This window comes from Bos grunniens, chromosome 29 (assembly GCF_055505025.1).
Source record: "Bos grunniens cultivar Pamir isolate PY7600 chromosome 29, Bosgru_T2T1.0, whole genome shotgun sequence".
In the NCBI taxonomy this organism is placed as follows: Eukaryota; Metazoa; Chordata; class Mammalia; order Artiodactyla; family Bovidae; genus Bos; species Bos grunniens.
In genome coordinates this window covers 34,453,002-34,477,338 of record NC_141193.1, presented here as the reverse complement: position 1 = coordinate 34,477,338, position 24,337 = coordinate 34,453,002, and the positions used below count along the sequence as shown (strand labels likewise).

Here is a 24,337-nt window from a genome sequence, read left to right as displayed (position 1 = left end):
TTCAGACTCGAGACATGGGGAGGCCCAGGGACCCGAGACTGTTGGTCTTCATCTTAAGGGAAGTCCAGCACGCTGTCCATGGGAGCGAGAAGGGAAGGAAGCTTGAAGAACACCTTGAGAAATCCCCCTTCCTGGAGGGCTGCTGGCTGTCCTGACACTGCTCCACAGCCGCACCCTCACTCGGGGCGTTTTCACAGCAGACAGACAGGCCTGGACTGACTGTCAGCCAGGCTGAGCAGGGTGTACCTGAATTGTTTTATATTCTTTGGCACCAGTAACCACAGGCACTCATGGATTTGTTATCCAACAAACCTTAATTAAGGGTCTTTCTGTGCCAAGAACCATGCTGGGTATCAGGCCTAGAGGCGATCAGAACTCATCCAGCCTCAGGGTGTCCTGCGTCTGACAGTGACACACAGAAATGGAAGAGCAGTCTCCCATGTCATCTGGAAAGGCATCGAAGCAAGACAGCCGCTGCTGGGTGAATCGTGGGCGGCTTCTCAGAGGAGGAGGGGCCCAGCCCTGGCGATGGATGATGCTGTGCAACATGGAGGACGTTTACATCGGAGACTCCCAGGTCTCAGTTGCCATCTGGTTCCCCCTGCAGTTGATGAGGGAGCTGACACCCAGAGATGACAGGTGACCTCCCCAAGGTCACGCAGCAGATCAGTGGCTGAGCAGGCATGAACCTTGCAAACCCAGTCCTTGGACATCCAGTGACATCCATCACTGTCCTGAGAAATCTTTCTTGAGTTAGTGATCTTGCCACACCATTTCTCATTATCCACTTCTACTGGCCCTGATGGGCAGTAGAAATGCTGAGAGGCAGCATCACCAGCAAAGTCAAGGAACCTGACCAGGGTCACAGAGCTTCTGCTCCTGAACCTGGCATAGAGACCAAATCCCCTGGCTCCAGGTCAGGGCTCTTTCCTCACATTTCCCAGCAGCCTCTCTCTCCTCTGGGTAGCCAAGAAACCTGGCGTGGTACCGTAGGCACACCCTCCCTGTCTAGCTAGTTTGCTGGCCAAGATGTCAGGTGTAGGAACACCTCAGATACGGACACTCTTACTATTGTTTTCTTTTTTTAACTCTTGGGTATTTTTCAGTTCAGTTCGGTCACTCAGTCATGTCCAATTCTCTGCAACCCCATGGACTGCAGCACACCAGGCTTCCCTGTCCATCACCAACTCCCAGAGCTTGCTCAGACTCATGTCCATCGAGTCAGTAATGCCATCCAACCATCTCATCCTCTGTTGTCCCCTTCTCCTCCTGCCTTCAATCTTTCCCAGTACCAGGGTCTTTTCCAGTGTGTCAGCTCTTCACATCAGGTGGCCAAAATATTGGAGTTTCGGCTTCAGCATCAGTCCTTCCAGTGAATATTCAGGACTGATTTGCTTTAGGATGGACTGGTTTGATCTCCTTGCAGTCCAAGGGATTCTCAAGAGTCTTCTCCAACACCACAGTTCAAAAGCATCAATTCTTCGGCGCTCAACTTTGCTTATGGTCTAGCTCTCACACGCATACATGACTACTGGAAAAACCATAGCTTTGACTAGACAGACCTTTGTCAGTAATGTCTCTGCTTCTTAATATGTTGTCTAGATTGGTCATAGCTTTTCTTCCAAGGAGCAGGCATCTTTTAATTTCATGGCTGCAGTCACCATCTGCAGTGATTTTGGAGCCCAAGAAGTTAAAGTCTCTCATTGTTTCCATTGTTTCCCCATCTATTTGCCATGAAGTGATGGGAACAGATGCCATAATCTTCATTTTTGAATGTTGAATTTTAAGCCAGCTTTTTCACTCTCCTTTTCACTTGAACATTTTAGCCATTGCCTCGTAGATTAAGATGAAAGTTCTGAGCCTCTGAGATCTAATTTTATTTTCTTTCCTTTTTCAAAAGTACTTAAACTGTTAGTAACTTTGAAATCAGAAGTACAGCTTGGAAGGGGTAATAGGCAAATGCAACTTGATGTGGGTGTCAATCAGTCTAATTGGAAAGAAATTTAAGGTGTTGGGATTTTCTTTTGAAGAACATTGGGCCACAAGGCACAGAATCTAATTAGAGTCTCCATTCACAGCCCTGGCCAAGAGCATCAAGGGCCCCAGTTGTTCAACCGGTTTCCTAAAAAGCAGTTGTTTTCAGAGCCTCCACAGCCTCTGCCTGCGTAACCGTGAAGATGTCACTGGCCCCAAGCCCGAGGGGCTTGTGAATCAGGTCATGTGTGTGTGTGTTGCACTATCTCACAATCGGGCCTTTGTGAAGGGCTGGGCAACTCCACTCTGGCTGTGAAGTACCCCCACCCCCAAGCCAGTATTGCTTTGAATGGGAAAGGCCATTTCGATGGCACTTGGAGTTGGGGTGAACCCATGAGCAAGAGGACAAAGCATAAACCCAGCAAAAGCCCAGAACAGCCACCCAGAATTACCCCCATGGGGTGCTGGAGGGCCAACCTCCCTTTCATCCCATCTCAGTTAGAGTCAAGGCTGGAGTGAAACACAAGCCCAGAACCCCTCACACACCCCAGCCAAACCCACAAGCACTTGACTTGGCAATCAGGGACTCATCCTCGCTTTGTTTTCACACGTAACTGGGTTTTAATTAAATCTGACTTTCCCGTCACATCTGTTCCAAAGGCCGGTCCCTTTTGGAAGCGGCAAGCACAAAAGTGGGGACAGGCTGGCCACCGGGAAAAGCAAAGAGAGGAGAGGCCTGCAGTCCATCCTGTTTTGATGAGGAGGGGGGCTGGGGACAGGCCTCCGCAGGGAGAATTATTCTTTCAGGGGGTCCTTGTCCGCAGGGATTAGCCCTGAGCCTTTGGACCCTGACAGCTCATGGAGCCCTGCGGAGGGGAGCCGAGTGTGACCCTTGTTCCCCAGAAAAGCTTGCTCAGTGCCTGTTTTCTCTCCCCCCGCCCCACAGAGATCTGTGCTGCCGACTGCGGGGGCCATGGCGTCTGCGTAGGGGGCACGTGCCGCTGCGAGGACGGCTGGATGGGGGCGGCCTGCGACCAGCGCGCCTGCCACCCGCGCTGCGCGGAGCACGGAACCTGCCGTGACGGCAAGTGCGAGTGCAGCCCGGGCTGGAACGGCGAGCACTGCACCATCGGTACGCGGGCCGGGCCGGTCCTCCCCGGGGGCTGCACGCTGCCTGCGTCTGCCGGGCACTCTGGGGGGCCCCCATTGCATGCGGGAGCTGGGCCGAAAGTCCTTTCATCCGACGACATTATGGTCGGCGTGTCCTAGACAGCAGTTGGATTTGAATTCACAGTCGGGGGATTCAGAACCTTTTCCCTCCCAACCTGCATTTCCCGGGTCTCAACCAGCTGGTAGCATACCTTGAGGCTCGCCCTGCCCAGGCCAAATGGATGACCGCTTTGTGTTAAGGAGCTGGGGTTGAAGAATGAGGCAGATGACTACCACTGAGCAACTGTGAGCAAGGTCTAAGTGTCTCTGGGAGCCTCAGTTTGCTCACTTATGAAATGGGGGCAAGCATGCAGGTAAAGAGCTTAGCACAGGCTGGCACATCGTACTGCTTATTACATGTAGCCCATTCAATCAAATTTATGGTCTGGTTGGGAGGTCTTGGTTCTAGCACTGACCCCTCCCCACCACGGCCTCCTAGGCCTATACTCCCAGAGAGGCCTGGAGTCCTGGAGGAAGCTTCCGGCAGGTCCCAGGCCACATCTGCAGCCCATTAGGCCTGGGGTCCTCCCCCTCACTCCTGTCCTCGGCTTCCGTCCTGTCTGCCTTTGTCTCCTTTCCCCTCTCCAGGGGGTTCCTCAGCACCAGCCCCTGCTGAAGCAGCACTGTTTGCAGCTTTTAAAACAAGCTGATCACTCCATTCCCTTCTTTCTGCCTTTCCTGCTGGTTTTGTTGATTTTAAACACAGCCAGACGTTTGCTTGGTTTATTATCCTGGAATGAACACTCACCAAAACGTCTTTATTGAATCAACTGGTTTCTGTATGTATGTTTCAACTTCTTCCCCTTCCATGTTTTTTTTTGTGTGTGTGTGTGTGTTTTTTTTTTAAAGAAAGGATCTGTGATCAGATGGTGAGCACATGGCTTTAGGAGGCAGGACGCTGGCTGCCTCTCCAGCTCTGAAAGTCCCCTCCTGAGTCTTACAGAAACTGGGAGGCAAGCCCCAAAGATTTTGAGGGATGAAGGAATTTTGAACAAATGGAGCTCCCTCTTATTTCATGGTTTTTTTTTTTTTTTTTTTTTTTTTACAGCTTCATTCCTTCTGTTTTATAGCCTGAAATTAGTTTTTATTGATCTTGTCTTCCCCCACCCCATCGTTCTGTTTATAAATGGGTCTGGAATGCCTTATACTTATTAACATCAATAATAATGGCTTCTGATATTTGAGTATTTACAGTGTGGCCAGTTCTGTGCTAAGGGCTTTGACTGCATCATTTCATACACCCAGCCGTCACCCCATGCAGGCATGTGTATTATCCCCTTCTTTCAGGGACCCGAGGCCTACAGTCACTTAACCGTTAAGAAGTAGAATGGGAACTTGAGGCTTGGTTTTCTGAGCCACAGTGAAAGCCTGGGTTTTCGGCAGAGGCCTCCAGCTCTTGTCCTTCCCAGAGGCTGGGGCCCTCCTATTCCAGTGGCGCTCAGAGTCCCACGGTTAGTTTGCCAGCCAGTGCTCTTACCAGCGCGCAAAGCTGCTCCCACCACCGCCAGCAGCCCGGCCTGCTTTTCCATAGCAGAATGTGCCGCGCTACCACCCTATGCGCCTCTGGGTGGCTTCTTTCTGTCAGAGTCATCCTATCTCATGACAGCCCTGGACACCCCCTGAAAGAGAAGTGGCCCGAGTCACTCAGGAGGGCCGCCCGCTTCTTTAAACTCGGCTCCCCCTTCACCTTCGCTTTTCTGCATGACTAAGGACAGGCTGACCTCTTAGGCTCCCAGCCCAGAACGGGACCCGTGCTTATTAAAACCAAAATCAGAGCCCAGAAAGACCCTTCTGTTTTCTCTCACTTGCTTACAGAGTCCTCAGCTCACCCCACCAAGTTGCACAGGGTTTATGGATGTCAGACTTTTGTAAGATTAAAGTATCTCATCTGAGTCAAATGACGAGGGATTTGGGGAAAGTCTCCCCTCGTCCAGTCACAGGTGATTCATGGCAGGGCTTGGGGGCGAGCGGTGCTCCGTCTAGCGTCTCGTGGATGATCACCAGCCCGCCTTGAAGAGCATCCCTTTGTTTGGATGCCAAGAAGTCAAAGCAGGCCCTCCCACCTCCCCGCACACCCGGCTGTCACTCTGTAAGAGCAAACTCCACCTTGGGATTGCAGGTGCTGTTTCCCCTCCAGATAAGAAATACATCAAGGTAAAAGTGCACACGATTCAAGAGGAAGGTTGACAGTCATAAATACCAGAAAATGTCACAGGACATTGAAGAAGCAATGGGCTAGTCATAGTGGCTCAGATGAAAGGACTTTGGCCCGGAATTCTATTACCTGTCATTGTGTGGTGAGCGTTTCCTTTGTCCCTGTCTTGTCTCCCCGCATGGCAGCTTGCCCTCTGTGCGTCTCGCCTGTGGCCAGCTGCATTCCTGCCAGAAACTCAGCACCGTAGTGCCAAAGGAACCCTCCAGTAACCTTGTCGGTAGAAGGGAAGGGGCTGCGAGATACAAAGGAGGGAAACAATGGTGGTGCTTTCTTTTTTCTTTTCAGAACAGAAATGAGAAGGAGAAGCCTCTCTTTAATCTTTAATGGCAGCAAGAAGCACTTTCTTCTATTTCCAGGGAACTACACTCCCTGTGAGGATCATTTAGGAAAAGCAAAAACTTACTGCTGCGAAGTTAGAAATTCAAAATGTGAAATTTTCTCTTGTAATCAGGCTTCCTTATTATATGAGGGTTGATTATAGTTCAGCTAGTTCCTATGTTACAATGTGGTTTTGTCTTATACAAGAGAAAATGCCAGAACCCACAATGCTGATTCAGACACCTCCATGCAGTGGGTGCCAGAGAGAGCAGAGCTGTTTATTTGCACACTCCTGCCTTCCATAAACAGGAAAGAATGACTTGATTATCTAATAACCAGCGTAAAAGAGTTTAGACAAGCCTGAACTCCTTGTGACAAGTCCCCAGCATAAGAACCTTCTTAACCCAGTGACATTTCCCAGAGTAGATTATATAGCAGGAATTAAGTATCTCCTTTTGGAGATCTGGGTACACCTTTTCTTTTATGGAAACTACTTGATTTTTTTTTTAATAAAATAGATTAGTTTCAGAATGAAAGGAAATTTGGCAGTGGCATCCTCTTTAATGACTATATTTTTGTTAGAAAACAAGAATATTTTGAATCTTAATTCTTTATGTTAGGAATTATCCATCTCTTTGCATCTTCAAGAAAGGTCTTGGTGAAGAAGCACCGTGGGCAGACCGCGTGGTCGCTGGGGGCTTCAGTTTCTCCATCTACAAATCACAGATCTCAGGATGCAGGGGGCTGGGGGAGGCTTGCAGGGACACTGACATTCCAGCCCCTCCTCCACTGCCCACAGACCTACACATCCAGCATCACCTGCTCCTAAAAATAAAAAGAGGTATTTTCCTTTTCACTCTCACTTACTTGTTTCTAACACACCCTAGTGTAAAGGGAACCCAGTTTCCCTAGTCCAGAAGTTAAGGTAGGATGCGACATGGATTCATTTCTCAAGTATGTGGTCAAGACAGAGTCATCAAAAACATATTTTTGGACATCTTTTCCAAGAATTTTATGGATCTTTTAAGTCTGGGGCTTGACCTCCTGTTTCATTAGAGAAAGCTGAAAATCATAGCTAAATTTAAGAAGGTGTTTAATTTTTCCTATTTCTTTGAAAACATCAACATTTTGGATCACTTCTGTGATGGTTACTTTATTCATTTCCCTTGACTATAAAGTCCCAAAACACATATGGGAAATGCTAGCTTCTGATTACATTTGTAAAATTCCAACCTTGACCCCAAAGCTGTGATTGTTCAAAATGCCAGATATACAGAATTATTTACTAGGCTTCAGGAGAGCTGTCCAGTCCTATAAATCCTGATTCTTAAACAAATCCTCCTCTGGGAGTAAAGATCAAAATAATACTGTGATGATGCAATTACTGGAGTGAACAAAGCCAGACTTCACAATGCAGAGGAATTATAAAGGAAGGCCACACAATCTTCTGGAGTCCTTTGTCCATTTTTTAATGCTCGCTCTTGAGTTTCTTTTGTGTTATCAGACAGTCCTCAAGCAAGAGGACTCACAAGCATTCATAAGATTTCTGCGTCTGTGAGATAATCCTGTGCTTACAGTTCAGTCGCTCAGTCATGTCCGACTCTTTGCTACCCCGTGAACTACAGCATGCCAGGCTTCCCTGTCCATTACCAACTCCCAGAGCTTGCTCAAACTCATGTCCATCGAGTCAAGGATGCCATCCAACCATCTCATCCTCTGTCGTCCCCTTCTCCTCCTGCCTTCTGCCTCCTCAAAGGCGTGCTCTCACATCAGGGCCCAGGAGTTGCAGGACAAATGCTGACAAGGAGAAAGAGGACATGGACAGGGATCTGCCCCCACATTGTCAGCAGAGGAGCTTGATTAGTTGATGCTCCTGGGAGCTCTCAGCCCACACGTGATAGGAGTGGGAAACTGGAGACCAATTAGTGAGCTCTGTGAGTCCCTCTCAGGGCAGGTGCCATGGGCTACTTACTCCTCACTGATCCTTTATCCAAAGAGAGAAGAGCATTAACGTATCCAAGAACTTAACAAGAGTATCTCTTGGATGATCTGTCATCCATCTGAAAGAAGTTCAGATGACTGTAACCACCCCAGTTGTCATCACCTATCACAGTGATCCTTGTTTCATCTGACCTGACACGTACCCACAATACAACTGTTAGAGTCAGCTGAGGCTCCTGGAGGATAAGAGTGAAGAAGCTTCTTGCCATGTTCTTCACAGCCTTTGATAAGGGGCCCCAAAGCTTACTGGGATTATCTCAAGAGAAATGTTTAGAAACTTCCATTGGTACAAGCAAGCAAAGGAAAGAAGCTTTCATGTCACAGGTCATAGAAATACTAAAGAGAACTAAGACCTCACAGACTTCCCGCCTGTCAAAGGCCCAGAACTTGTTTTATAAATAACTGTGTGCTTCCACGGTTTCCAGTTTTTTTGCATAGTGACAGGAATATAGCAGAAGCTTGAGAATCGTGTACAATGTTGAAAAGACAATCATCGTCCGAGAGGAAACTGATTCTACTCCCATTGTCTTCATCCTAAAATCTGGAAGAAAAAGATGAAGGAATTTGGGGAAGCCCTGAATCCACCATCCATAGTGCAAGCCTAGGGACTTGACATCATATTTTCTTACAGTTAGTGCTTTAAAATCACAATGAAATTTTAATTAACTCTTTTCAAGGGCATATGCGCCAAGATTTTCAAACAGTAGAAGAAACAACAGCGTGGACTTCTACACAAGCCTTTTATAAGTAAATGACATTGGACTTCAAAGACCCAGTTACCACTTTCATTTTTAGTAGAGTCAAGAAAGCTCTGTTCTGCATCCCTTGGACTTGGTGTTGACTGGCTGTTATCAGCATTTGGATTCACAGTGTGGCTTGAGGTCTCTATCTCTGTAGGGAAGGAATCTCAGGATTTGTGGAGCCCACTTTTGTCTCCTGAAACCCACAATGTTGATTGCAACCGAAGTCTGCCTCTGTCACTTACACCGGCTGCCATTCCTGCCTGTATCTAAGAAATTAGTAAGCATTTGTTCAAGGTACTAAAAACACGCTTAATAGAGAACCTTATTACGAAATAGTTCTTATAAATGAAATGACGTTAGAAGAGAGAACAAGAGCTCTCTGAGGTCAGCCCCTGAACTTGGGGAGATTAGTCTGCATAGTGGATATAATCTTTACTCATCACCAGAGCCACAACATCACCATTGAGTTTGGAGACAACATTTTTCATGGTCTGAGAGCTCCCTCCACATGGATGCTGCACAGCTCTATAGCCATTTGGATCCCAATAGTGGTGTCTCATCCAGCTGAGTCATCCTTGCCAGCCCCGTGAGAGAAGTCTAGGCTCATTCCATCTCGTCTGTAGCTGGGTTCAGAGTTATGACCAGAATATATGATTAGGACCCTTCACAGAACTCTGCAGATCAGAAAGCTAAGAACACCAGCTGAGCCAAGAAATCCTGTATGTTATGGCTCTCTAATGGCGTATCCCGGGAGATGACCTCTAAGCAATTTCGGGTCACTTTGCAAACTTAGATGAACAAACTTGACTAAGAAGAAGGTTGCAGAAGCACCAAACATCAAGAAAGAGTTCGCCTTCTCCAGAGGAGCTTCCTGGGCTTGTTTTTCCATGCGGGTTCATCCTGTTTTTCACCGTCTGTCCGTCCACAGTTTTGTTTGTTCAGTCCTGCATAATACACCACTCCCCTTCGCATTTCCTCCTGACATCCTGTGAGCTCATGGACTCTGCAGGATCTTTGAGAATGAAGGGGGGAGAACACAGACCCCTTTAAACTCCTCTTCCCAATTTTCCACTTGGCTCTGCAGCCTCTGGGAGTGTATTTCATCTTGAAGCACAGACCACAAGGAGGCCTGAACTAAGAACATAGCCTTTCATCCACGAGCCTTTGGAGGCAAATATATATTGATGAACAGCAACAGTATCTGTCCTGTCCAGAGGATTGAAAACATAAAATTTATGCCTTTTTTTTTATGAAGAGAGTAAGAATGTTCTCACAGTTTATAGAACCCTAGGGCTTCCAGATAAGGCCTCACCACTGCAGTTCAGCCCTCTCTTATGGACTTCTGGTTCACGTGTGAAATCAAGCTAAGTGTGGGGGCCAGCCCAGCTGAAAACATCTGCCCTTCAGGAAGTGGCCGTCTCCCCAAGTTTCTTGGGAGCACTTGTGAGGGAGCTGTAGAGAGGGAGATGTGAGGGAAGCCCCTCCAAAGGCTGTGACCACAGCCTAATGGGGAAGGTGAGATATTGTGACTGATGCGTGCTGGGGATGAAGAGGTCTGCCCTGCTCCAGACACACAGCCAGGCACCCACATATATGCACAGCAGGCTTATTTCAGAGCCTCGTTGGACACCCATCCTCACCAATAGGCTTCCTTGGTAGCTCAGACAGTAAAGAATCTGCCAGCAATGCAGGAGACTCGGGTTCAGTCCCTGAGTAGGGTAGATCCCCTGGAGAAGGGCACAGAACTCACTTCAGCATTCTTGACTGGAGAATTCCATGGACAGAGGAGCCTGGTGGGCTACAGTCCGTGAGGTTGCAAAGAACCGGACACAGCTGAGCAACTAACATTTAACACACTCACAAATAAGCAAAACCTCAGATTGCCAAATGATTCACTGCTTGAATATAACCCCCCAGTGGTGCTGTATGATTGTAACAATGGCGTATGTGTTGGAAAACAAAGCATACATCATTCTAAATACCTTTTTGAGTTTATCAGAATTGAGAAGGGGTCAGGGTTTCTTTTCTTTCACAGCGACCTCCACTGACCTGCACCTCACATTCTGTGTAAGAGGCACAAAGGAGAGACGCATCTCACTTAGAACACCAAGCATTCTGCATTCCTCTGGGCACATGTGTCCATGGAAAATACAGGAGTGGCAAGCATATAGGCTAGCAGTATATTTGACCAAAGACTCAACCGAGTCCCCTAGTGCATATCAGAGATAACTCACATCTTGCCTGTCTCCAAACCCCAACCTTCTGCGGGCACCTCTGCCCAGACAGGATTCCCTCGCTCTCGTCCCACAGCAAAGGGAAGGTGGATGATGCTCTGGGCAGACAAAGTGCTAGTTTTCCATGAAGCTGACAGATCAGGAGCATGGCCACTTTCGCAGCTTCCCATCCTCCTCCTCCTCCCGGTTTCCTTATCCACATGTCCTCTTGTTTATATGATCACATTTCCAAACGCCTGGATCCCAGAGTGGGTTGACGTTCCTTTTGGCCCTTCCTGGAGAATGCGCTTGCTCTCCCTCCTTCTCTCTCGTGTTGTCCTGTCTTTGGTTTTATTTTCCTCTCCCTGGCAGGTCTGTCCCAGATGTGGGGTGTGGCCCCTTTGTCTCCTTAGCACCTGGCATGGTTGTGTGACAGGCAGTATTGCACTTTCTGGATCCTACCTTAAATGTGCTGTCTTTTATTCCCCAAGCGCACTATCTGGATAGGGTAGTTAAAGGTATGGTCTTCCTCTATTTTCCTGTTGTGTTTGTGTGTGTGTGTTTGTGTATGGGCATAACAGAAGAAATGTACATCTAGAAATACACATGTACCCTCTAAGCATGGCGTCCCAAGGCTGCCACATCCTGGACTTGTCACAGCATCCACTGCCCCGGGGGCAGGGTTTTGATAACGAGACGGTTGATATACCTGGAGTGTCCTTCTTCCCTGCCCGCAAGTGCTCAATCTGTTTGTGACATTGCCATCGTGCTGTTATCCTTCCCTTTCCATACACCCTTTCTGCCCCATCTCATGTCACCCTGCCCATCCCTGTGGCCCCTGGTCCATCAGGATTAAGTTGCTGGGAACCAGGGTGGGTGGTCTTAGACAGGAAGCAACAGAGACCCTGGAGCCACCTAAGAAATCTTAAGAACGCCATTCCCACTAGATACTGTACCAGGCTCTGGAGAAATGAGGGGAAAACAGACCTCTGACCTCAGGGAGTAAATGGTCGGTTTGTTTGGATTTATTTTTCCCCCTCTTCAGAGAAGGCCTGACTTAGTTAAGTTTTATCTTTGCAGAGTGTTCCCTACAGGCAAAGTAATTCTTGCCATTTACATTAAGTTGATGGTACCTAATTTTGCAGAAAGGCCTCACTGCTCTAAGAAGGGAAGAAGGCAATGGCAACCTATTCCAGTACTCTTGCTTAGAAAATCCCATGGACGGAGGAGCCTGGTAGGCTGCAGTCCATAGGGTCGCTGAGAGTCGGCACAACTGAGCAGCTTCACTTTCACTTTTCACTTTCATGCATTGGAGAAGGAAATGGCAACCCACTCCAGTGTTCTTGCCTGGAGAATCCCAGGGACGGGGGAGCCTTGTGAGCTGCCATCTATGGGGTCACACGGAGTTGGATACGACTGAAGCGACCTAGCAGCAGCAGCAGCAGCTCTAAGAAGTCTGAATGATCAGATATGTGTGCTCCAGAAAAGCTCCAAGCTCCCAGGGGAGAAATACTGTGCCATCTTCATCTTTTTATCCTTAAGCCCTCACACAGCACTGGGTACCAAATATATGCTCAGTGCTTAAGGACACATACTCTGGGGTCAGACTGCCCGAGTTTGAATCTAAACTCCAACACTTAATGAATTCAATGACCGACCTCCCTCCCTTCACTTCAAGAGTCCTTATAAAATAAGCATGATAACAGAACTTGCCTCATAGGGTTGGCATGAGGATTGAGTAAAGTAGTGAATGTAAAGTGTTCAGCACGTGGGCAGGAATGGTGCTCAGTAAATGTTAGCTGTGCTGTTTTATCATCATACTCTTAGCCTTGCCCTTAATTTGAAGAAGGACTTCATTAGCCAGGCTAATTTTTGAAACTGTAAAGAAAAAGACTAAATTGGCTTTTAATAAGAGATAGCAACTGCTGTTTAAAAATTCATGGAAAGGATTTTAGGGCAACCTAAATGACTGAACGCTTTTCAACTGGGATATCTCTGCCAAATACAGCGAAGGTGATTGTGGGGCCCATCCAATGGATGCCTGGTGTTGAGAAGCAAGGTTCCTTGAATTTTACATACTGGCCTTCAACCAAGAATAAAATTATTGCAGCAAGAAAGAGTCACACCTCTGAGCCTGTTTAAAATAGGCATTTCACACATGATCATCATCAGGGGAATCCTCAAGATGGATTAAGTTTAATAATGTCACCATCTATTTGGTGAATGTTTTTCCCACTATGTGAAGTTTTTCCACATCCATGAGTCTTAAGTGAGTCCTGTGAATTTTTTTTAAGGGAACAGATAGAATTATACTCATTTGATTGGAAAAGGAAATTAAAGTTGAAGAAGTTGAGTGTCCCAGCCTGGATCACACTTGTAGTAAGTAGCAGAACCAGGATTTTTTATTTCCTGGCCTAATCCATATTTCCAATATTCTTTCTTCTGTCATAGTCATGAAGAATGTCCCAGTAATGTCCAGTGTTCTTCCTCCAAACCTCATCTTCCAAGCTGACACCTTCACCAGGAAGTAACCCACATTCTCTCTCAAGCCACCTGTTCTGATCTGTAGTTCAGAAAATATTCACCAAACCTTGAGCTAGATTAGGTCAATGAATCATAAGTCACTTTAAAAGACAAATGTTTCTTGCCAAAAATCTAGTTCTCCACCAAGCACCCCATCGGACTGGCTCTCTGGTATAATGGGTGCTAGTAATTCCCAAAAAAGAATTCAGAGGCTGATATATGTAAGCCTGGGACTTTTCAGAGTAGAGTATTTTGCAGTTCAGAGACAAGCCAGCTTTTGTTCTTTCTGTCCACTTGCCTTGGTAGACACTGAAGAAACAACAGCCACTCACCAAGTATGTTGACCTCCTCCTAAGTGTGAGGAAATGTGGAGCCACACGACAGAAGAGGCCCCAGCCTCCCAGAGAAATCAGTAAACATATATTGTCACTAAAACACTAAAAATAGTTCCAACAAAACATGATGAGGATTGTGATAGAGGACATCCCATGGCCACTTAGCAATGAGAGCCCTCCCCAGCCTAGGCAGGGCCTCATAGACCCAAACTGTGGGCCATAACATCACACAAGAGGCCACTGAAGGCTTTTAAAAGCAGGATACTGACTTGATGGGGCTTCCCAGGCAGCAAAGAATCTGCCTGCCAATGCAGGAGATGCAGGTTCTATCCCTGGGTTGGGAAGATCCCCTGGAAAAGGAAATGGCAACCCACTCCAGTGTTCTTGCTGTGAAAATTCCATGGACAGAGGAGCCTGGTAGGCTGCAGTCCATGAGGGTCGCAAAAGAGTCGGACATGAGTGAGCGACTGAACGGCATGCAAATGACTTGATGACATTTGTGATTTGGAAGGATGGATCTGGCCGTATGGTGGGAAAAGTTGAGAAGGAACATTTAGGGGCAAAAAGACCAATTAGGAGGCTGTTGCTGTCATCTAGGTAGGAGATGATGGTGCCCTTGTCTAGAGAACTGCCTGTGGGAATGAAAACATACGAGAAGACCAGAATGAGAAACATAAATGGGATGGGTATGTTGTATAGCTCCTCTACCACATAAAAACTAAATACCTTCAAGGATTCTGAAAGTCTTCTAACTTCAAAGGAGTCTTCTTTGTAGGCTTAAACAGGAGGTTGGAAATAAAGCGGTCCCTTGTCATTTAAAGGGCATTATTTCTTTTGAAAAGCCTAGCCCTTCTCTAAACCTTAAAATTATATTATTTTGGGCTCTGGAAAATACCCAGTATGAATCCTTCCAGAGGGGATTGTTAACGCCACTTGGGCTCTCTGAATTATTGATGTGTCTCAGGGTTGTGGAATTAGTAAGTTTTAGTAGCAGGTAAGGAAGGGCATATTGCTTTAAGAAAGTCAACAGGTTCCCCCCCAGAGGAGGCCTTTTCATAATGGCTAATGGGAGGTGTGATGATCTCAGAAGCAAATTGTTACATGAGAGCAAACCTCACTCAAGCCACAGGCACTCCAGGTGTCTCTGAAACCCTGAAACCAGCTGGACAGTGCAGACCCTCGGGATAGAGACTAGTCCATTTAAAGAAACTGACCATGGGGAGAGTGTTCTTGTGGTTTTGCACGTAGAGTAGACCCTCCCTGAGAACACGGGCTCCTCCTGGCAGTTTCGGAGCTGCACAGAATGTGTGCACCAGGCCCCGTGTGCTAAGCAGAGCTCAATAGAGCAGGGCTTCCCAAAGAGGGTTTCGTGGAATAGAATTTTCCACATGATTATAAATGGTTGGGGTGGCAGCGAGGAGTTCTGAGGTCAAACTGGAAAATGTTCCAATAATCAAATACGCAGGTTTCTTTGTTATAAGACTCCCCGGAGGCTTTAATGTGTTTAATGTGACTTTCTAGGATGAGAGTATATGATATATTGTTTCCTAAACTTATTTAACTATAGAGGCTTGTTTTTGAGGAACTCATAGAACTGGTAGTTCAAAGAATTCACTTTGAGAAGCATTGTTTGCGATTATAAGACCCATTTTAAATTGTCCTGGAACAAAAGTGAAAGTGTTAGTCACTCAGTTGTGTCTGACTCTCTGCGACCCCATGGACTGTGGCCCGCCAGGCTCCTCTGTCCATGGGGATTCTCCAAGCAAGAATACTGGAGTGGATTGCCATATCCTCCTCCAGGGGATCTTCCCAACCCAGGCATAGGGATTGAATCTGGGTCTCCTGCATTGCAGGCAGATTCTTTACCATCTGAGCCACCAGGGAAGCCCCATCCTGTCTTAAATTGTCTTGGAACAAAAGGTATAGATAAATAGAGTATAAAAATACTGAGGGCAGAGGCTATATCTCATCTGTGTATACCCCAGAATTAACGCATACCTGGTATGCAGTAGGTGTTAAGTAAAGTTTGTTGAAATTAAGAACAGAATTATCCAATTTGAGGTTATTTTGACCTTCTCTATTGGGTGGTGGTACTGGAAGGGCCTAACAGAGCATCTCATCCAAACCTTCATTTCGTATTGAGTTAATCAAAATGTTCATTGGGGTTTTTCTGTAAGATGTTATGGAAAAACCCAAATAAACTTTTTGGCCACTCCAATAGATGAGGAAATTGAGGTCAAGAAAGGACAAATTACTTTGCCAAGATGCCACAAGTTAGGCAGGCAGAACCTAGGTCTCCCGCCTCATCCATTGATCCATTTCAGCTCAAATATATGGAGTACTGGCTCTGTGCAAGGTACTAGTTTAGGTCCAAAATTACCTTTATGGAGGTTACATTCTAATGGAGGGAGTAGACCTTAAATTATTGCAAAATGAATTATTTAAGTGCGCTTGGGACAGTTGCTCTCAAGGAGAAGGACAGAGCACTAGGGAAGTCAGGCGGGCCTGGGCTGGGACTCGGGGGCCCTGAACCCATCTATCTTACTGCTTCCTGCTGAGCGGCGTGTTGGCCCCATGACCACAGCATGGGGTTTGTTTCAGCTCTCTCTGGCGAGGTTTGTATTTATGAGGACCATAGCTTTTGACCCAAATGCTGAACAGTTTGGACTGACAAAGTATCATTTTCTGATTCGTGAGTTTCGTAGTGAAGTTGGACCAATACAATGTTAAAACAAAGAAGTCCAATAATAATAATAGCAGCTATCATTTATTAAATGCCTACCTGTGTTATCCGCTGTGCTAAATAATTGGTATACATTATCCCATTAACTTTCTTAACAGCTCTGTGGATTGGGTATTAGCTCCATTTTACAGATAACACAACTAAACTTGGAGAGTTAAATGATTTGCCAAACATTACATGGGATTCCCCAAGACTCTGCTTGCCAGTGCAGGAAACACGGGTTTAAACCCTGGATCAAGACGATCCCCTGGAGAAGGAAATGGCAGCCCACTCCGGTATCCTTGCCTGGGAAATCCCATGGACAGAGGAGCCTGGCGGGCTACAGTCCATGGGGTCGCAGAGTCAGACATGACTTAGCAACAACAACAAAGTAAGATCGTGGCACTGGGATTTGAACTGTTCTGTCCCATTCCGAAGTCCACATTCTAAGATTTGGTTTTTATTAAAAATTTAGGATTAAATGGTGTGAAACTGACACTGCCTTAGACAATCAGGATCTGAAAAATGCAACCAAAAGTTAGTTTTGGAAATAATATACGTAGAATGCCTAGCACAGTGGTGAGCCATAGTAGACCCTCAGTATATGGCAACTGTCATTGTCGTCACTGTCCTGAAGCATCTAAATCAGGGTTTGGCAGGCTACAGAACACAGACCAAATCTGGCTCATCCCGTCTTTATAAATAACATTTTGTTGGAACACAGCCATGCCCATTGATTTACAAATTGTATGGTGCTCCTTTCAAGCTATAATGGCAGAATTTGGTAATAACAGAGCCACAAAGACCATATGGCTCACGAGGCAAAATATTCAGTAGCTGGACCTTTACAAAATACTTTACTGACTTTGATCTAGGTAATTGCCTCAGTTTTCTTTTTGCCTTTCTATGGCCCCTATCTGGGGTTATGGTTACAGCTTATGATATGATAGTCCCTCTACTCAAACTAGAGAGAAAGTCATGACATGTAGAAGACTCAGATATTGTGTTCAAGCTGTCTGTCAGGCTTTGTGCATCATGCATACTTTATTTAAGCCTCCCAACAACCCCATTTTATAAGTAGAGTGAGGCTCAAAGGAACTAAATAAGGTGTTTGGGTCTTACAGCCACTGAATGACACAACCAGCCTTTGATATGAAGCCCAAGCTTGTACTCTTATTCAAGAGAGATTCTTTGTGTCTTACACGAGGCTATACCTTGGAGCAAGAGAAAGCAGTCTACTACTATCCTTAACAATTGGACCCTTGTTCCTCCGAGACTAATTTCAACATATGAGGCTTAATTTAAAGCAAGTCTCAGCTGGATGGACAAAATTTTAAATGGGACTCATTGGAGAAAGAGGGAGCCTTTAGGTGCTTAGATCAGGAGTGGCTGAGGTCAGCTTCTGAGACAGTGCCTGCATGTCACAGCACTGCTCCTGCGCTTCTCAGCTGCTGTCTCGATTTCTTCTGGGGTGACCATGCTGGTGTCGTCCTGCTTCCCCCAACAGGCTTCTGCCAGGCAGCAACCCCCATAGTCTACATTTGCTTCAAAGTTTCTGCGGGACTCCCTCCTGGGCTGGGAGCACACACTCAATAAATGTTTCTTCCTTTGAATGGAAAACACAGTGGCCAGATTGACCGGTGGCTGTGTTGAACATCTCAAGTATAAATGAACATGTTCTTTTCTTCTACCTTGTAATACCAGTCGAGGATAAAAAGGCCTTGGAACACTACAGTTTTAGATTCTAGTTGATCTGCCATTTAGTGAGTGCCTGCCTTGGCCTAGGCCTTGTACCAGACAGCCGTATCCATACTTGTTTCATTTAAGAGTAATGGGTCAGTTTTCAGTTATTTCATGATAGAAAATTCAGTTTATAGCTGTATTTGTAGCAGTTTGCTGCTCTTAATAATAAAACAAGTTTTATAGATTGCAGAGTGCTTTCACATCCATACCTTCCTCTGAGACTGAGCAGGGCCAGAAAGAAGCTTTGGAAGGCATCCTGGTGAGGTGTTTTTTGATGGCCCCTCTAAGAAAGGAGTTGGCAGATTTGTTAAAAATGAGGACTTGATGAAAACCAAGCAGCAAAATCGAAGCAGGAGTGAAGCATGTAACTTAACAGATTCTTGAGAAGGTGGTAAGCAAAAATCTGCAAGCTTACTGGAATAATAACTCCCACCTTATGATCTAGTCAAAGCAGAACTCAGGCAGAGTCTAAATATTGCCTGACCCTCCCTGATTAAATCATCCCAGCCCTCGCAGACAGATGGGCACTCCCGTGTTTGGTTCCCACCATATTTTATACATCTCCCTCAGGGCACTTAGCAGTGAAATATTTCACTCATACAAATCTGTCTCCTTTGATAGGCTGCATGCTCCTCAAGAATAAGAACTAGGCCTTATTCATGTCTGTACCTCCAGTGCTAGCCCAGAGAAGGTGCCTAATAAATGACAGGCGGGCAGACAGATGTACAGATGAACACAATTAGGGGAGAGTGGCCTGCCCGAACCTGCACTGGCATTCCCAGACAGCCCTCGTTAGGCGCTCTCGTGGCAGTCATCCAGGCTGCTCTGAGTGGTTGAGGATCAGATGGGAAGAAAAAGACCCCAGGACTCTTCCTCAAAGCAAAGACAATTGTTCAGGAGGAAATCAGACAAAACAAATGCAAAGCCTAAGGACCCATGCAATGGACCTAGTCCCAAGGCCTGAGAAAAGTACAGCCCTTTAGAAGGAGACCCAGGTGTGCTGAGGGGACAAGAGGAGTAAACAGAGAGATGATCATTCCTTTGTTTTAAACAAAACAGAGGCAGGAACAACCGGCAAGAGTAAGCAAGGAGTGAAGAATCAGCCCCAAAGCTCCACTGGCCAGATTTGGATAAGCCCACATCCGTGGACTCTGGCTCTAGAATCCTGATCACTTTGGAAAGGGAGGGTTTTGGGTACAGAAGGTGTGGGCTTCAGGCCTAGCCCCCCCACCTCCTGACAGTGCCGCGTGCTAACCATGTGGTCTGAGCAGGCCTTCCACCTCTGAGTCTCAGTAGCCTTAAATGTAAGGGGCAGTTCTAACGATAGGCACCCCCAGGTACCGAGGGCATCAGTGTGCTGACGAATGTGAAGGCCTTTTGTGAGCTGACAGGTCGAGTGTGAGTGTGTGTGAGCACAGTCTGTGCCCATGGTTGATCAGACCCTGATTCTGGCTGCTTTGCCTTGCAGAGGGTTGCCCTGGCCTGTGCAATGGCAACGGCAGATGTACCTTGGACCTAAACGGGTGGCATTGCGTCTGCCAGCTGGGCTGGAGAGGAGCTGGCTGCGACACGTCCATGGAAACCGCCTGTGGCGACAGCAAAGACAACGATGGAGGTAGGGCTCTGGCACCCAAGGGGCCCGCGAGTCTCCAGGGCAGTGGGAGATGCAGAGTGGAGGGTGGGCATTACTGAGTGAATAGGCCACCAGCCCACCAGCTGTCCAGTCTAGGGGGCCCTCAGGGTAGGCATAAAACAGCACCTGTCATCTCAGGAATAAGCACGTATCACTCGTTGTTCCATTGGAATTAATTAAACTTAACTGATGCAAACAAAATCCGTTGCCATCTGACAGCAAGTGCAGAGGAGAAGGCACATGAATGAAGGAATTTCCTCACAGTGCATTAATGGAGTGAGCTGCCTAGCAAAGTTATGAGATTCCCCCACTGGAAGTGGACAAGAAGAGGCCACCCCAATTCTGTAGCACAGAAAGTGCCAGAAAGGATGCTTCTCCAGGGGGAGGGTGGTTGAGTTACCTTTGGTCGAGGTCCCTTCTCCTCTGGTTCTGGTGGTAACTCTCACCAAGAGTCCTGGGGGCCACCTTTGCCCCCACACCTTCTGTCCCTGTGGGTTTGTAGTAGAATTCATCTTTGCTATTGGTTTTTGTTTTTTTCAAGTGCTGGGCAGTCAGAACCCTGAGGAAGAGAGGCCTTCTCTTGTGGAACATGTATTAGCTGAGAACGAATAGGTCAAGGTTCTAATCCCAATTCTGTCTTTGGCCCTCTGTGTGTCACTAAGCAAGCTGCTCGAGTCAGTGGGCCTCACACTCCCTACTTACAAAATGAGGCCCTCGGATCATAAGAGCCCTTCCAGTCTTTATCTTAGTCCTAGGATTAGCCTTTGCCTATCTGTTGTGTGAAACCTGGATAAATACAACCGCAATGTGCTTTCATTTCCTACTTGGAAAATGGGATGATTCTTCATGCCTCTACCAATCTCAGGGGGTTATTTGGAAGATAAAAAGATATACGGGGGAAAAAAAAAAAAAGATCAAAACATTTAGCCCTTCCTTTCAAATGATGGCCTAACAGTTGACATCATCAAAAAGATGTGTTTATGCATCTTCTATGTTTATGCCAAGGGACTTTTCTGGTCTAAAACTGCACAGAGTAGAAAATCCAAGGCCAGAAACTCAGCATCCCAACCTTGGGGAAGCTTCTACTTAGTGCAGTTCAACAATCTCAGAGCAGCAAGAGGACTGAAAGGCCAGTGTGTGCTGTCATGATTATTCTGGTTCATTTGCCTTAAGCTGGCTCCAGCAGCTCTGGGCTGTTTCAGACCACTGGTCTTTGTCCGAGCCCCCAGCTTTCAGACCTTATATCTGCTGCCTGAATCCAGGAGGAGGCCAAACCCGTTGCAACCAGTCCTCGGCCCCGTGGAGTAATTTTCCACAAGGAGCCCTTGGGGCTGGGCCACGGTAGACAGGCAGAGACAGCAGGTCCGTGCTGTCCTCCTGAGACCTCACAGGACTGAAATGTCCCTTAACCCGAAACGTGCAAAGCTCATTAATTCTTCTGCTGCATAAATATCCAGAGTTCCCTGTTTGGGGGCCAGGCACGGGGATGAATAAGTCCTGTCCCCACACTCCAGGAACTCAAATGAGGGCAAGAGCCAAAGTGAAATGCTAGTGGATGGTGAGACGGGCTGGTGCAGAGTTCCATATTGACTGTCGTGGGGGTAGGAAAACGCTCATCAAGAAGGCCATGCTTGAGTAGGCAGGCTTTATTGGAAAGGAGAGGGCTTTCCATTTGGAGAAAACATCACAGGCAGAGCAAGGGCACCGTGTAGCCCTGCCTTCCGGGAAGATAAAGGACAATCATGTTTGCTTTTCATAGGAAGGAGATGTCAACCTGGTTATCTCCCTAACTGCCCCCTTCACTTTGCCTGTGTAGACAAGTCCATGACCAGCAATGACATTCGTGTAGTTAGGAAAGAAAGGGAGAGGAGCCATACCATGAAGTCATTCCCTTTTCAGGAATCCAGGGTCTTGGCCAAAGCCTTCAGAGGGCTGTTGAATATCCAGGCAGCAAAAGAATTGGGTGTCCTTGAAAAATGCCAGGAGAAGGTGTACAAAATGCACATCCCAGAATAGGTCATAAAACAAGGTCCGTTTACTCCCTCACATGAAGCACAGTGCCCACGTACCCTCTGTTCACCATCCTGCAGAGCTAGCCTCCCAGGGCCCGGACTGCCCAGGGTTGACAAGGTGGGTGGGTACACAGGAGCCCAGAGCCCCACAGCCCTGGAAGAGTGTCTCATCATTGGAAACGGGGCTGAGCCAGACCCCAGGGGAACAGAGCCTTCTCTAGCTGTCGTGGAGGCAAACCAGCAGGAAGTGGAAAAGAACAGTCAACAAATCGCCAAGTGCAGGAGAATATACCTCTTCCATCTGCAGAGCATGTTTGGACTGGAGTGAACTTTTACATACTTTCTAGCGAAGCCACACACGAGTGCTGTAACATGAGGTCACTCACTCAGCAAACATTAACTGAACGTCTCCTCTGCATTTGGCCCTCTCCTGGGTTCTGAGACTTCAGAGACAAGTAAGACACAGTCCCTACCCTTGTGACGTTCACAGTCTGGAGAGAGAGAGAGAGAAACAGCACCTGTCACAGATGCAGTAGAATCATGGCAGTGATAAAGAAGCATCCCTCATGCAGCTGATGTTATCAAATGCCTGGTACCCTCCTGGGAACTGTGATGTCCCATGGCTTCCAGTCCAGCCAGGAAGACACCCATGGATCATCCTGGTTGGGAAGACAACTGGCTGGGGGGAGCACACTGTTGAGGGAACTTGGCCTTGGGTTCTGAACTGCGAAAAAATGAGGCAGCAGCCCACCTCAGGACCCTCTCAGCTTGGTGGGCTCTCTACCCATTGGAGGAGCCAACAGGAAGGGGAAGGGTCTGCCCCGCTTTGAAAGATGGCACAGATGAAGCAACTGCAGGAGTTAGGCTGTCCCCAGGTGCTGAAGGGGGCAAGACTGTCCTCACTGGCCCCTCTGGGTCTTGGCCAAACAGGGGCAGTCTTAGTGGAGGGAGAAACAGGGCAGGCTTTACCCAGCAACATGGGGTGAGCCAGAGTAAGCACTTGGCTGTCTGAGGTTTGGTCAGGCACACATTCATTGGGCTCCTGCTATCTCCCAGGTCTCATGCTCCTTTCTCAGAGGATATAAAGACCAGCGAACATGGCCCAGCCTATTCTCCCTTGGGAAGCTCACAGTTATTTGTAAGAAATCGTTATTCACACAAACCAAATCTAGTGGAGGCAAAATGAAATGAGCACCTGTATTTCAGTCATGATGTGGGACACAGTAGGATCTCAGATAAATAAGCCAGCAAGTGAAAATGATGTCACTCACTCACGTCCGACTATGCAACCCTATGGACTGTAGCCCACCAGGCTCCTCTGTCCATGGGATTTTCCAGGCAAGAATACTGGAGTGGGCTGCCATTTCTTTCTCCAGGGGATCTTCCCAAACCAGGGATCGAACTCGTGTCTCCCACATAGCGGGCAGACTCTTTACCATCTGAGCCATCAGGAATCCCTCAATAAGCCATGGTGGAGGGAAAAAAATGTTAGAGTATCGCTTAGTGAGTGCTTTTGGCTGATGTGACTCAGCGGCTTGGAGAAGGAGTTCGCAGTGGTTAATGTGAGTAACAGGACTGGAGGAGACAGAGAACATAGACTTGAGCTCCCTCCTACTGCCCTGCCCGTTACAGACAGGGAAGCTGGGGCCCGGAGCGGGGATGTGATGTCATACACATCAGAGTCGCACAGAAAGTCATTAACACGGCTGGACTCGGACCGGAGACCCTTGAGCCTTTCTGTGTGGTCTCGTGGACCACCGCCCCCTGGTGTTTCATCTTCCTCCCAGGCATGTAGTGTGAGTACTTAGTCCAATCTAAGGAGGCTACAGTAGTGCCGTAGAGAGGACCAGAGAATGACAGCGATAGCTCATATAAGCAATCGTGCACCCACCCAACAACACTGGGAGGCGTCTGGTATTCCGATACCCTCACTATGTCCTTATGATGAGGAAGCTAGGGCTTAGCAAAGGGAAGCGTTTGGCTCAGGTCACATAGCTGGCAGGTGGCAGAAACTGTATAGTCCCTGGGGTCTGGCCACACAAGAGCTTTTCAGCATGCCTGGACCTCAGACTCACGATTCCATCATAAACCTAACCATGGCCCTGCAAGTCATCTGAAAACTCCTGGCTTCTCTTCTTTCCCAATTTGCTAGGCTTAACGCAATTCTTTACAAATGAAACTTGAACTTCTGGCTTCATTAAAAAAGCTGTTGCAGTGTTTTTTAACTGAGACCCCAAAAAACGTGTTTCACTGTACGGCTGAGTCGGGTTTAGCTTTATTGGTTTGTTTCTGTTTTCACTTATGGTTGTTGTCTAGATTTTAAAGCGGAGAACAGATCCTGAATGTGAGTTAGTGACTCCAAGTCTCTTAATCCGCTGTCAGGACTGCCCAGTCAGTCTAACCTGCCTCCAGATTTCACTCCAAGCCCTGGTTGGTGAAGGGCAACAGCAGGGCAGGCTGGCAAGCAGAGACCCTGACTCACCATGAAAGGCAGTCCCTCCTTGTGGTACGTTTGACAAAGAAGATGTGCCCTATGCTTCTGTGCCCTTCAGAAAGCCCCCTGTGACGTGTGTCCCATGCACCTTCTCACATGTTCTCACTGACCATTCGAGGGGGCATTTGTGCCCATTTCAGAGGTGGAAAAACTGTGGCCCAAAGACGCTTGTTGTTGTTGCTCGGTCACTAAGTTGTGTCCG

The 24,337-nt window shown here is 47.3% G+C and overlaps 1 protein-coding gene across 14 annotated transcripts in view; it reads left to right on the top strand.

Moving 5' to 3' along the window:
• Positions 1–24,337, top strand: part of TENM4 (teneurin transmembrane protein 4) — a 1,162,188-nt gene that overhangs the window by 1,024,334 nt on the left and 113,517 nt on the right. For all 14 annotated transcript variants that reach the window (XM_086385810.1, XM_086385811.1, XM_086385817.1 and 11 more), the window contains 2 exons: positions 2,921–3,106; positions 19,465–19,611. In XM_086385810.1, coding sequence (XP_086241936.1) covers positions 2,921–3,106; positions 19,465–19,611 — 333 coding nt within the window. The remainder of the gene's footprint in view (positions 1–2,920; positions 3,107–19,464; positions 19,612–24,337) is intronic.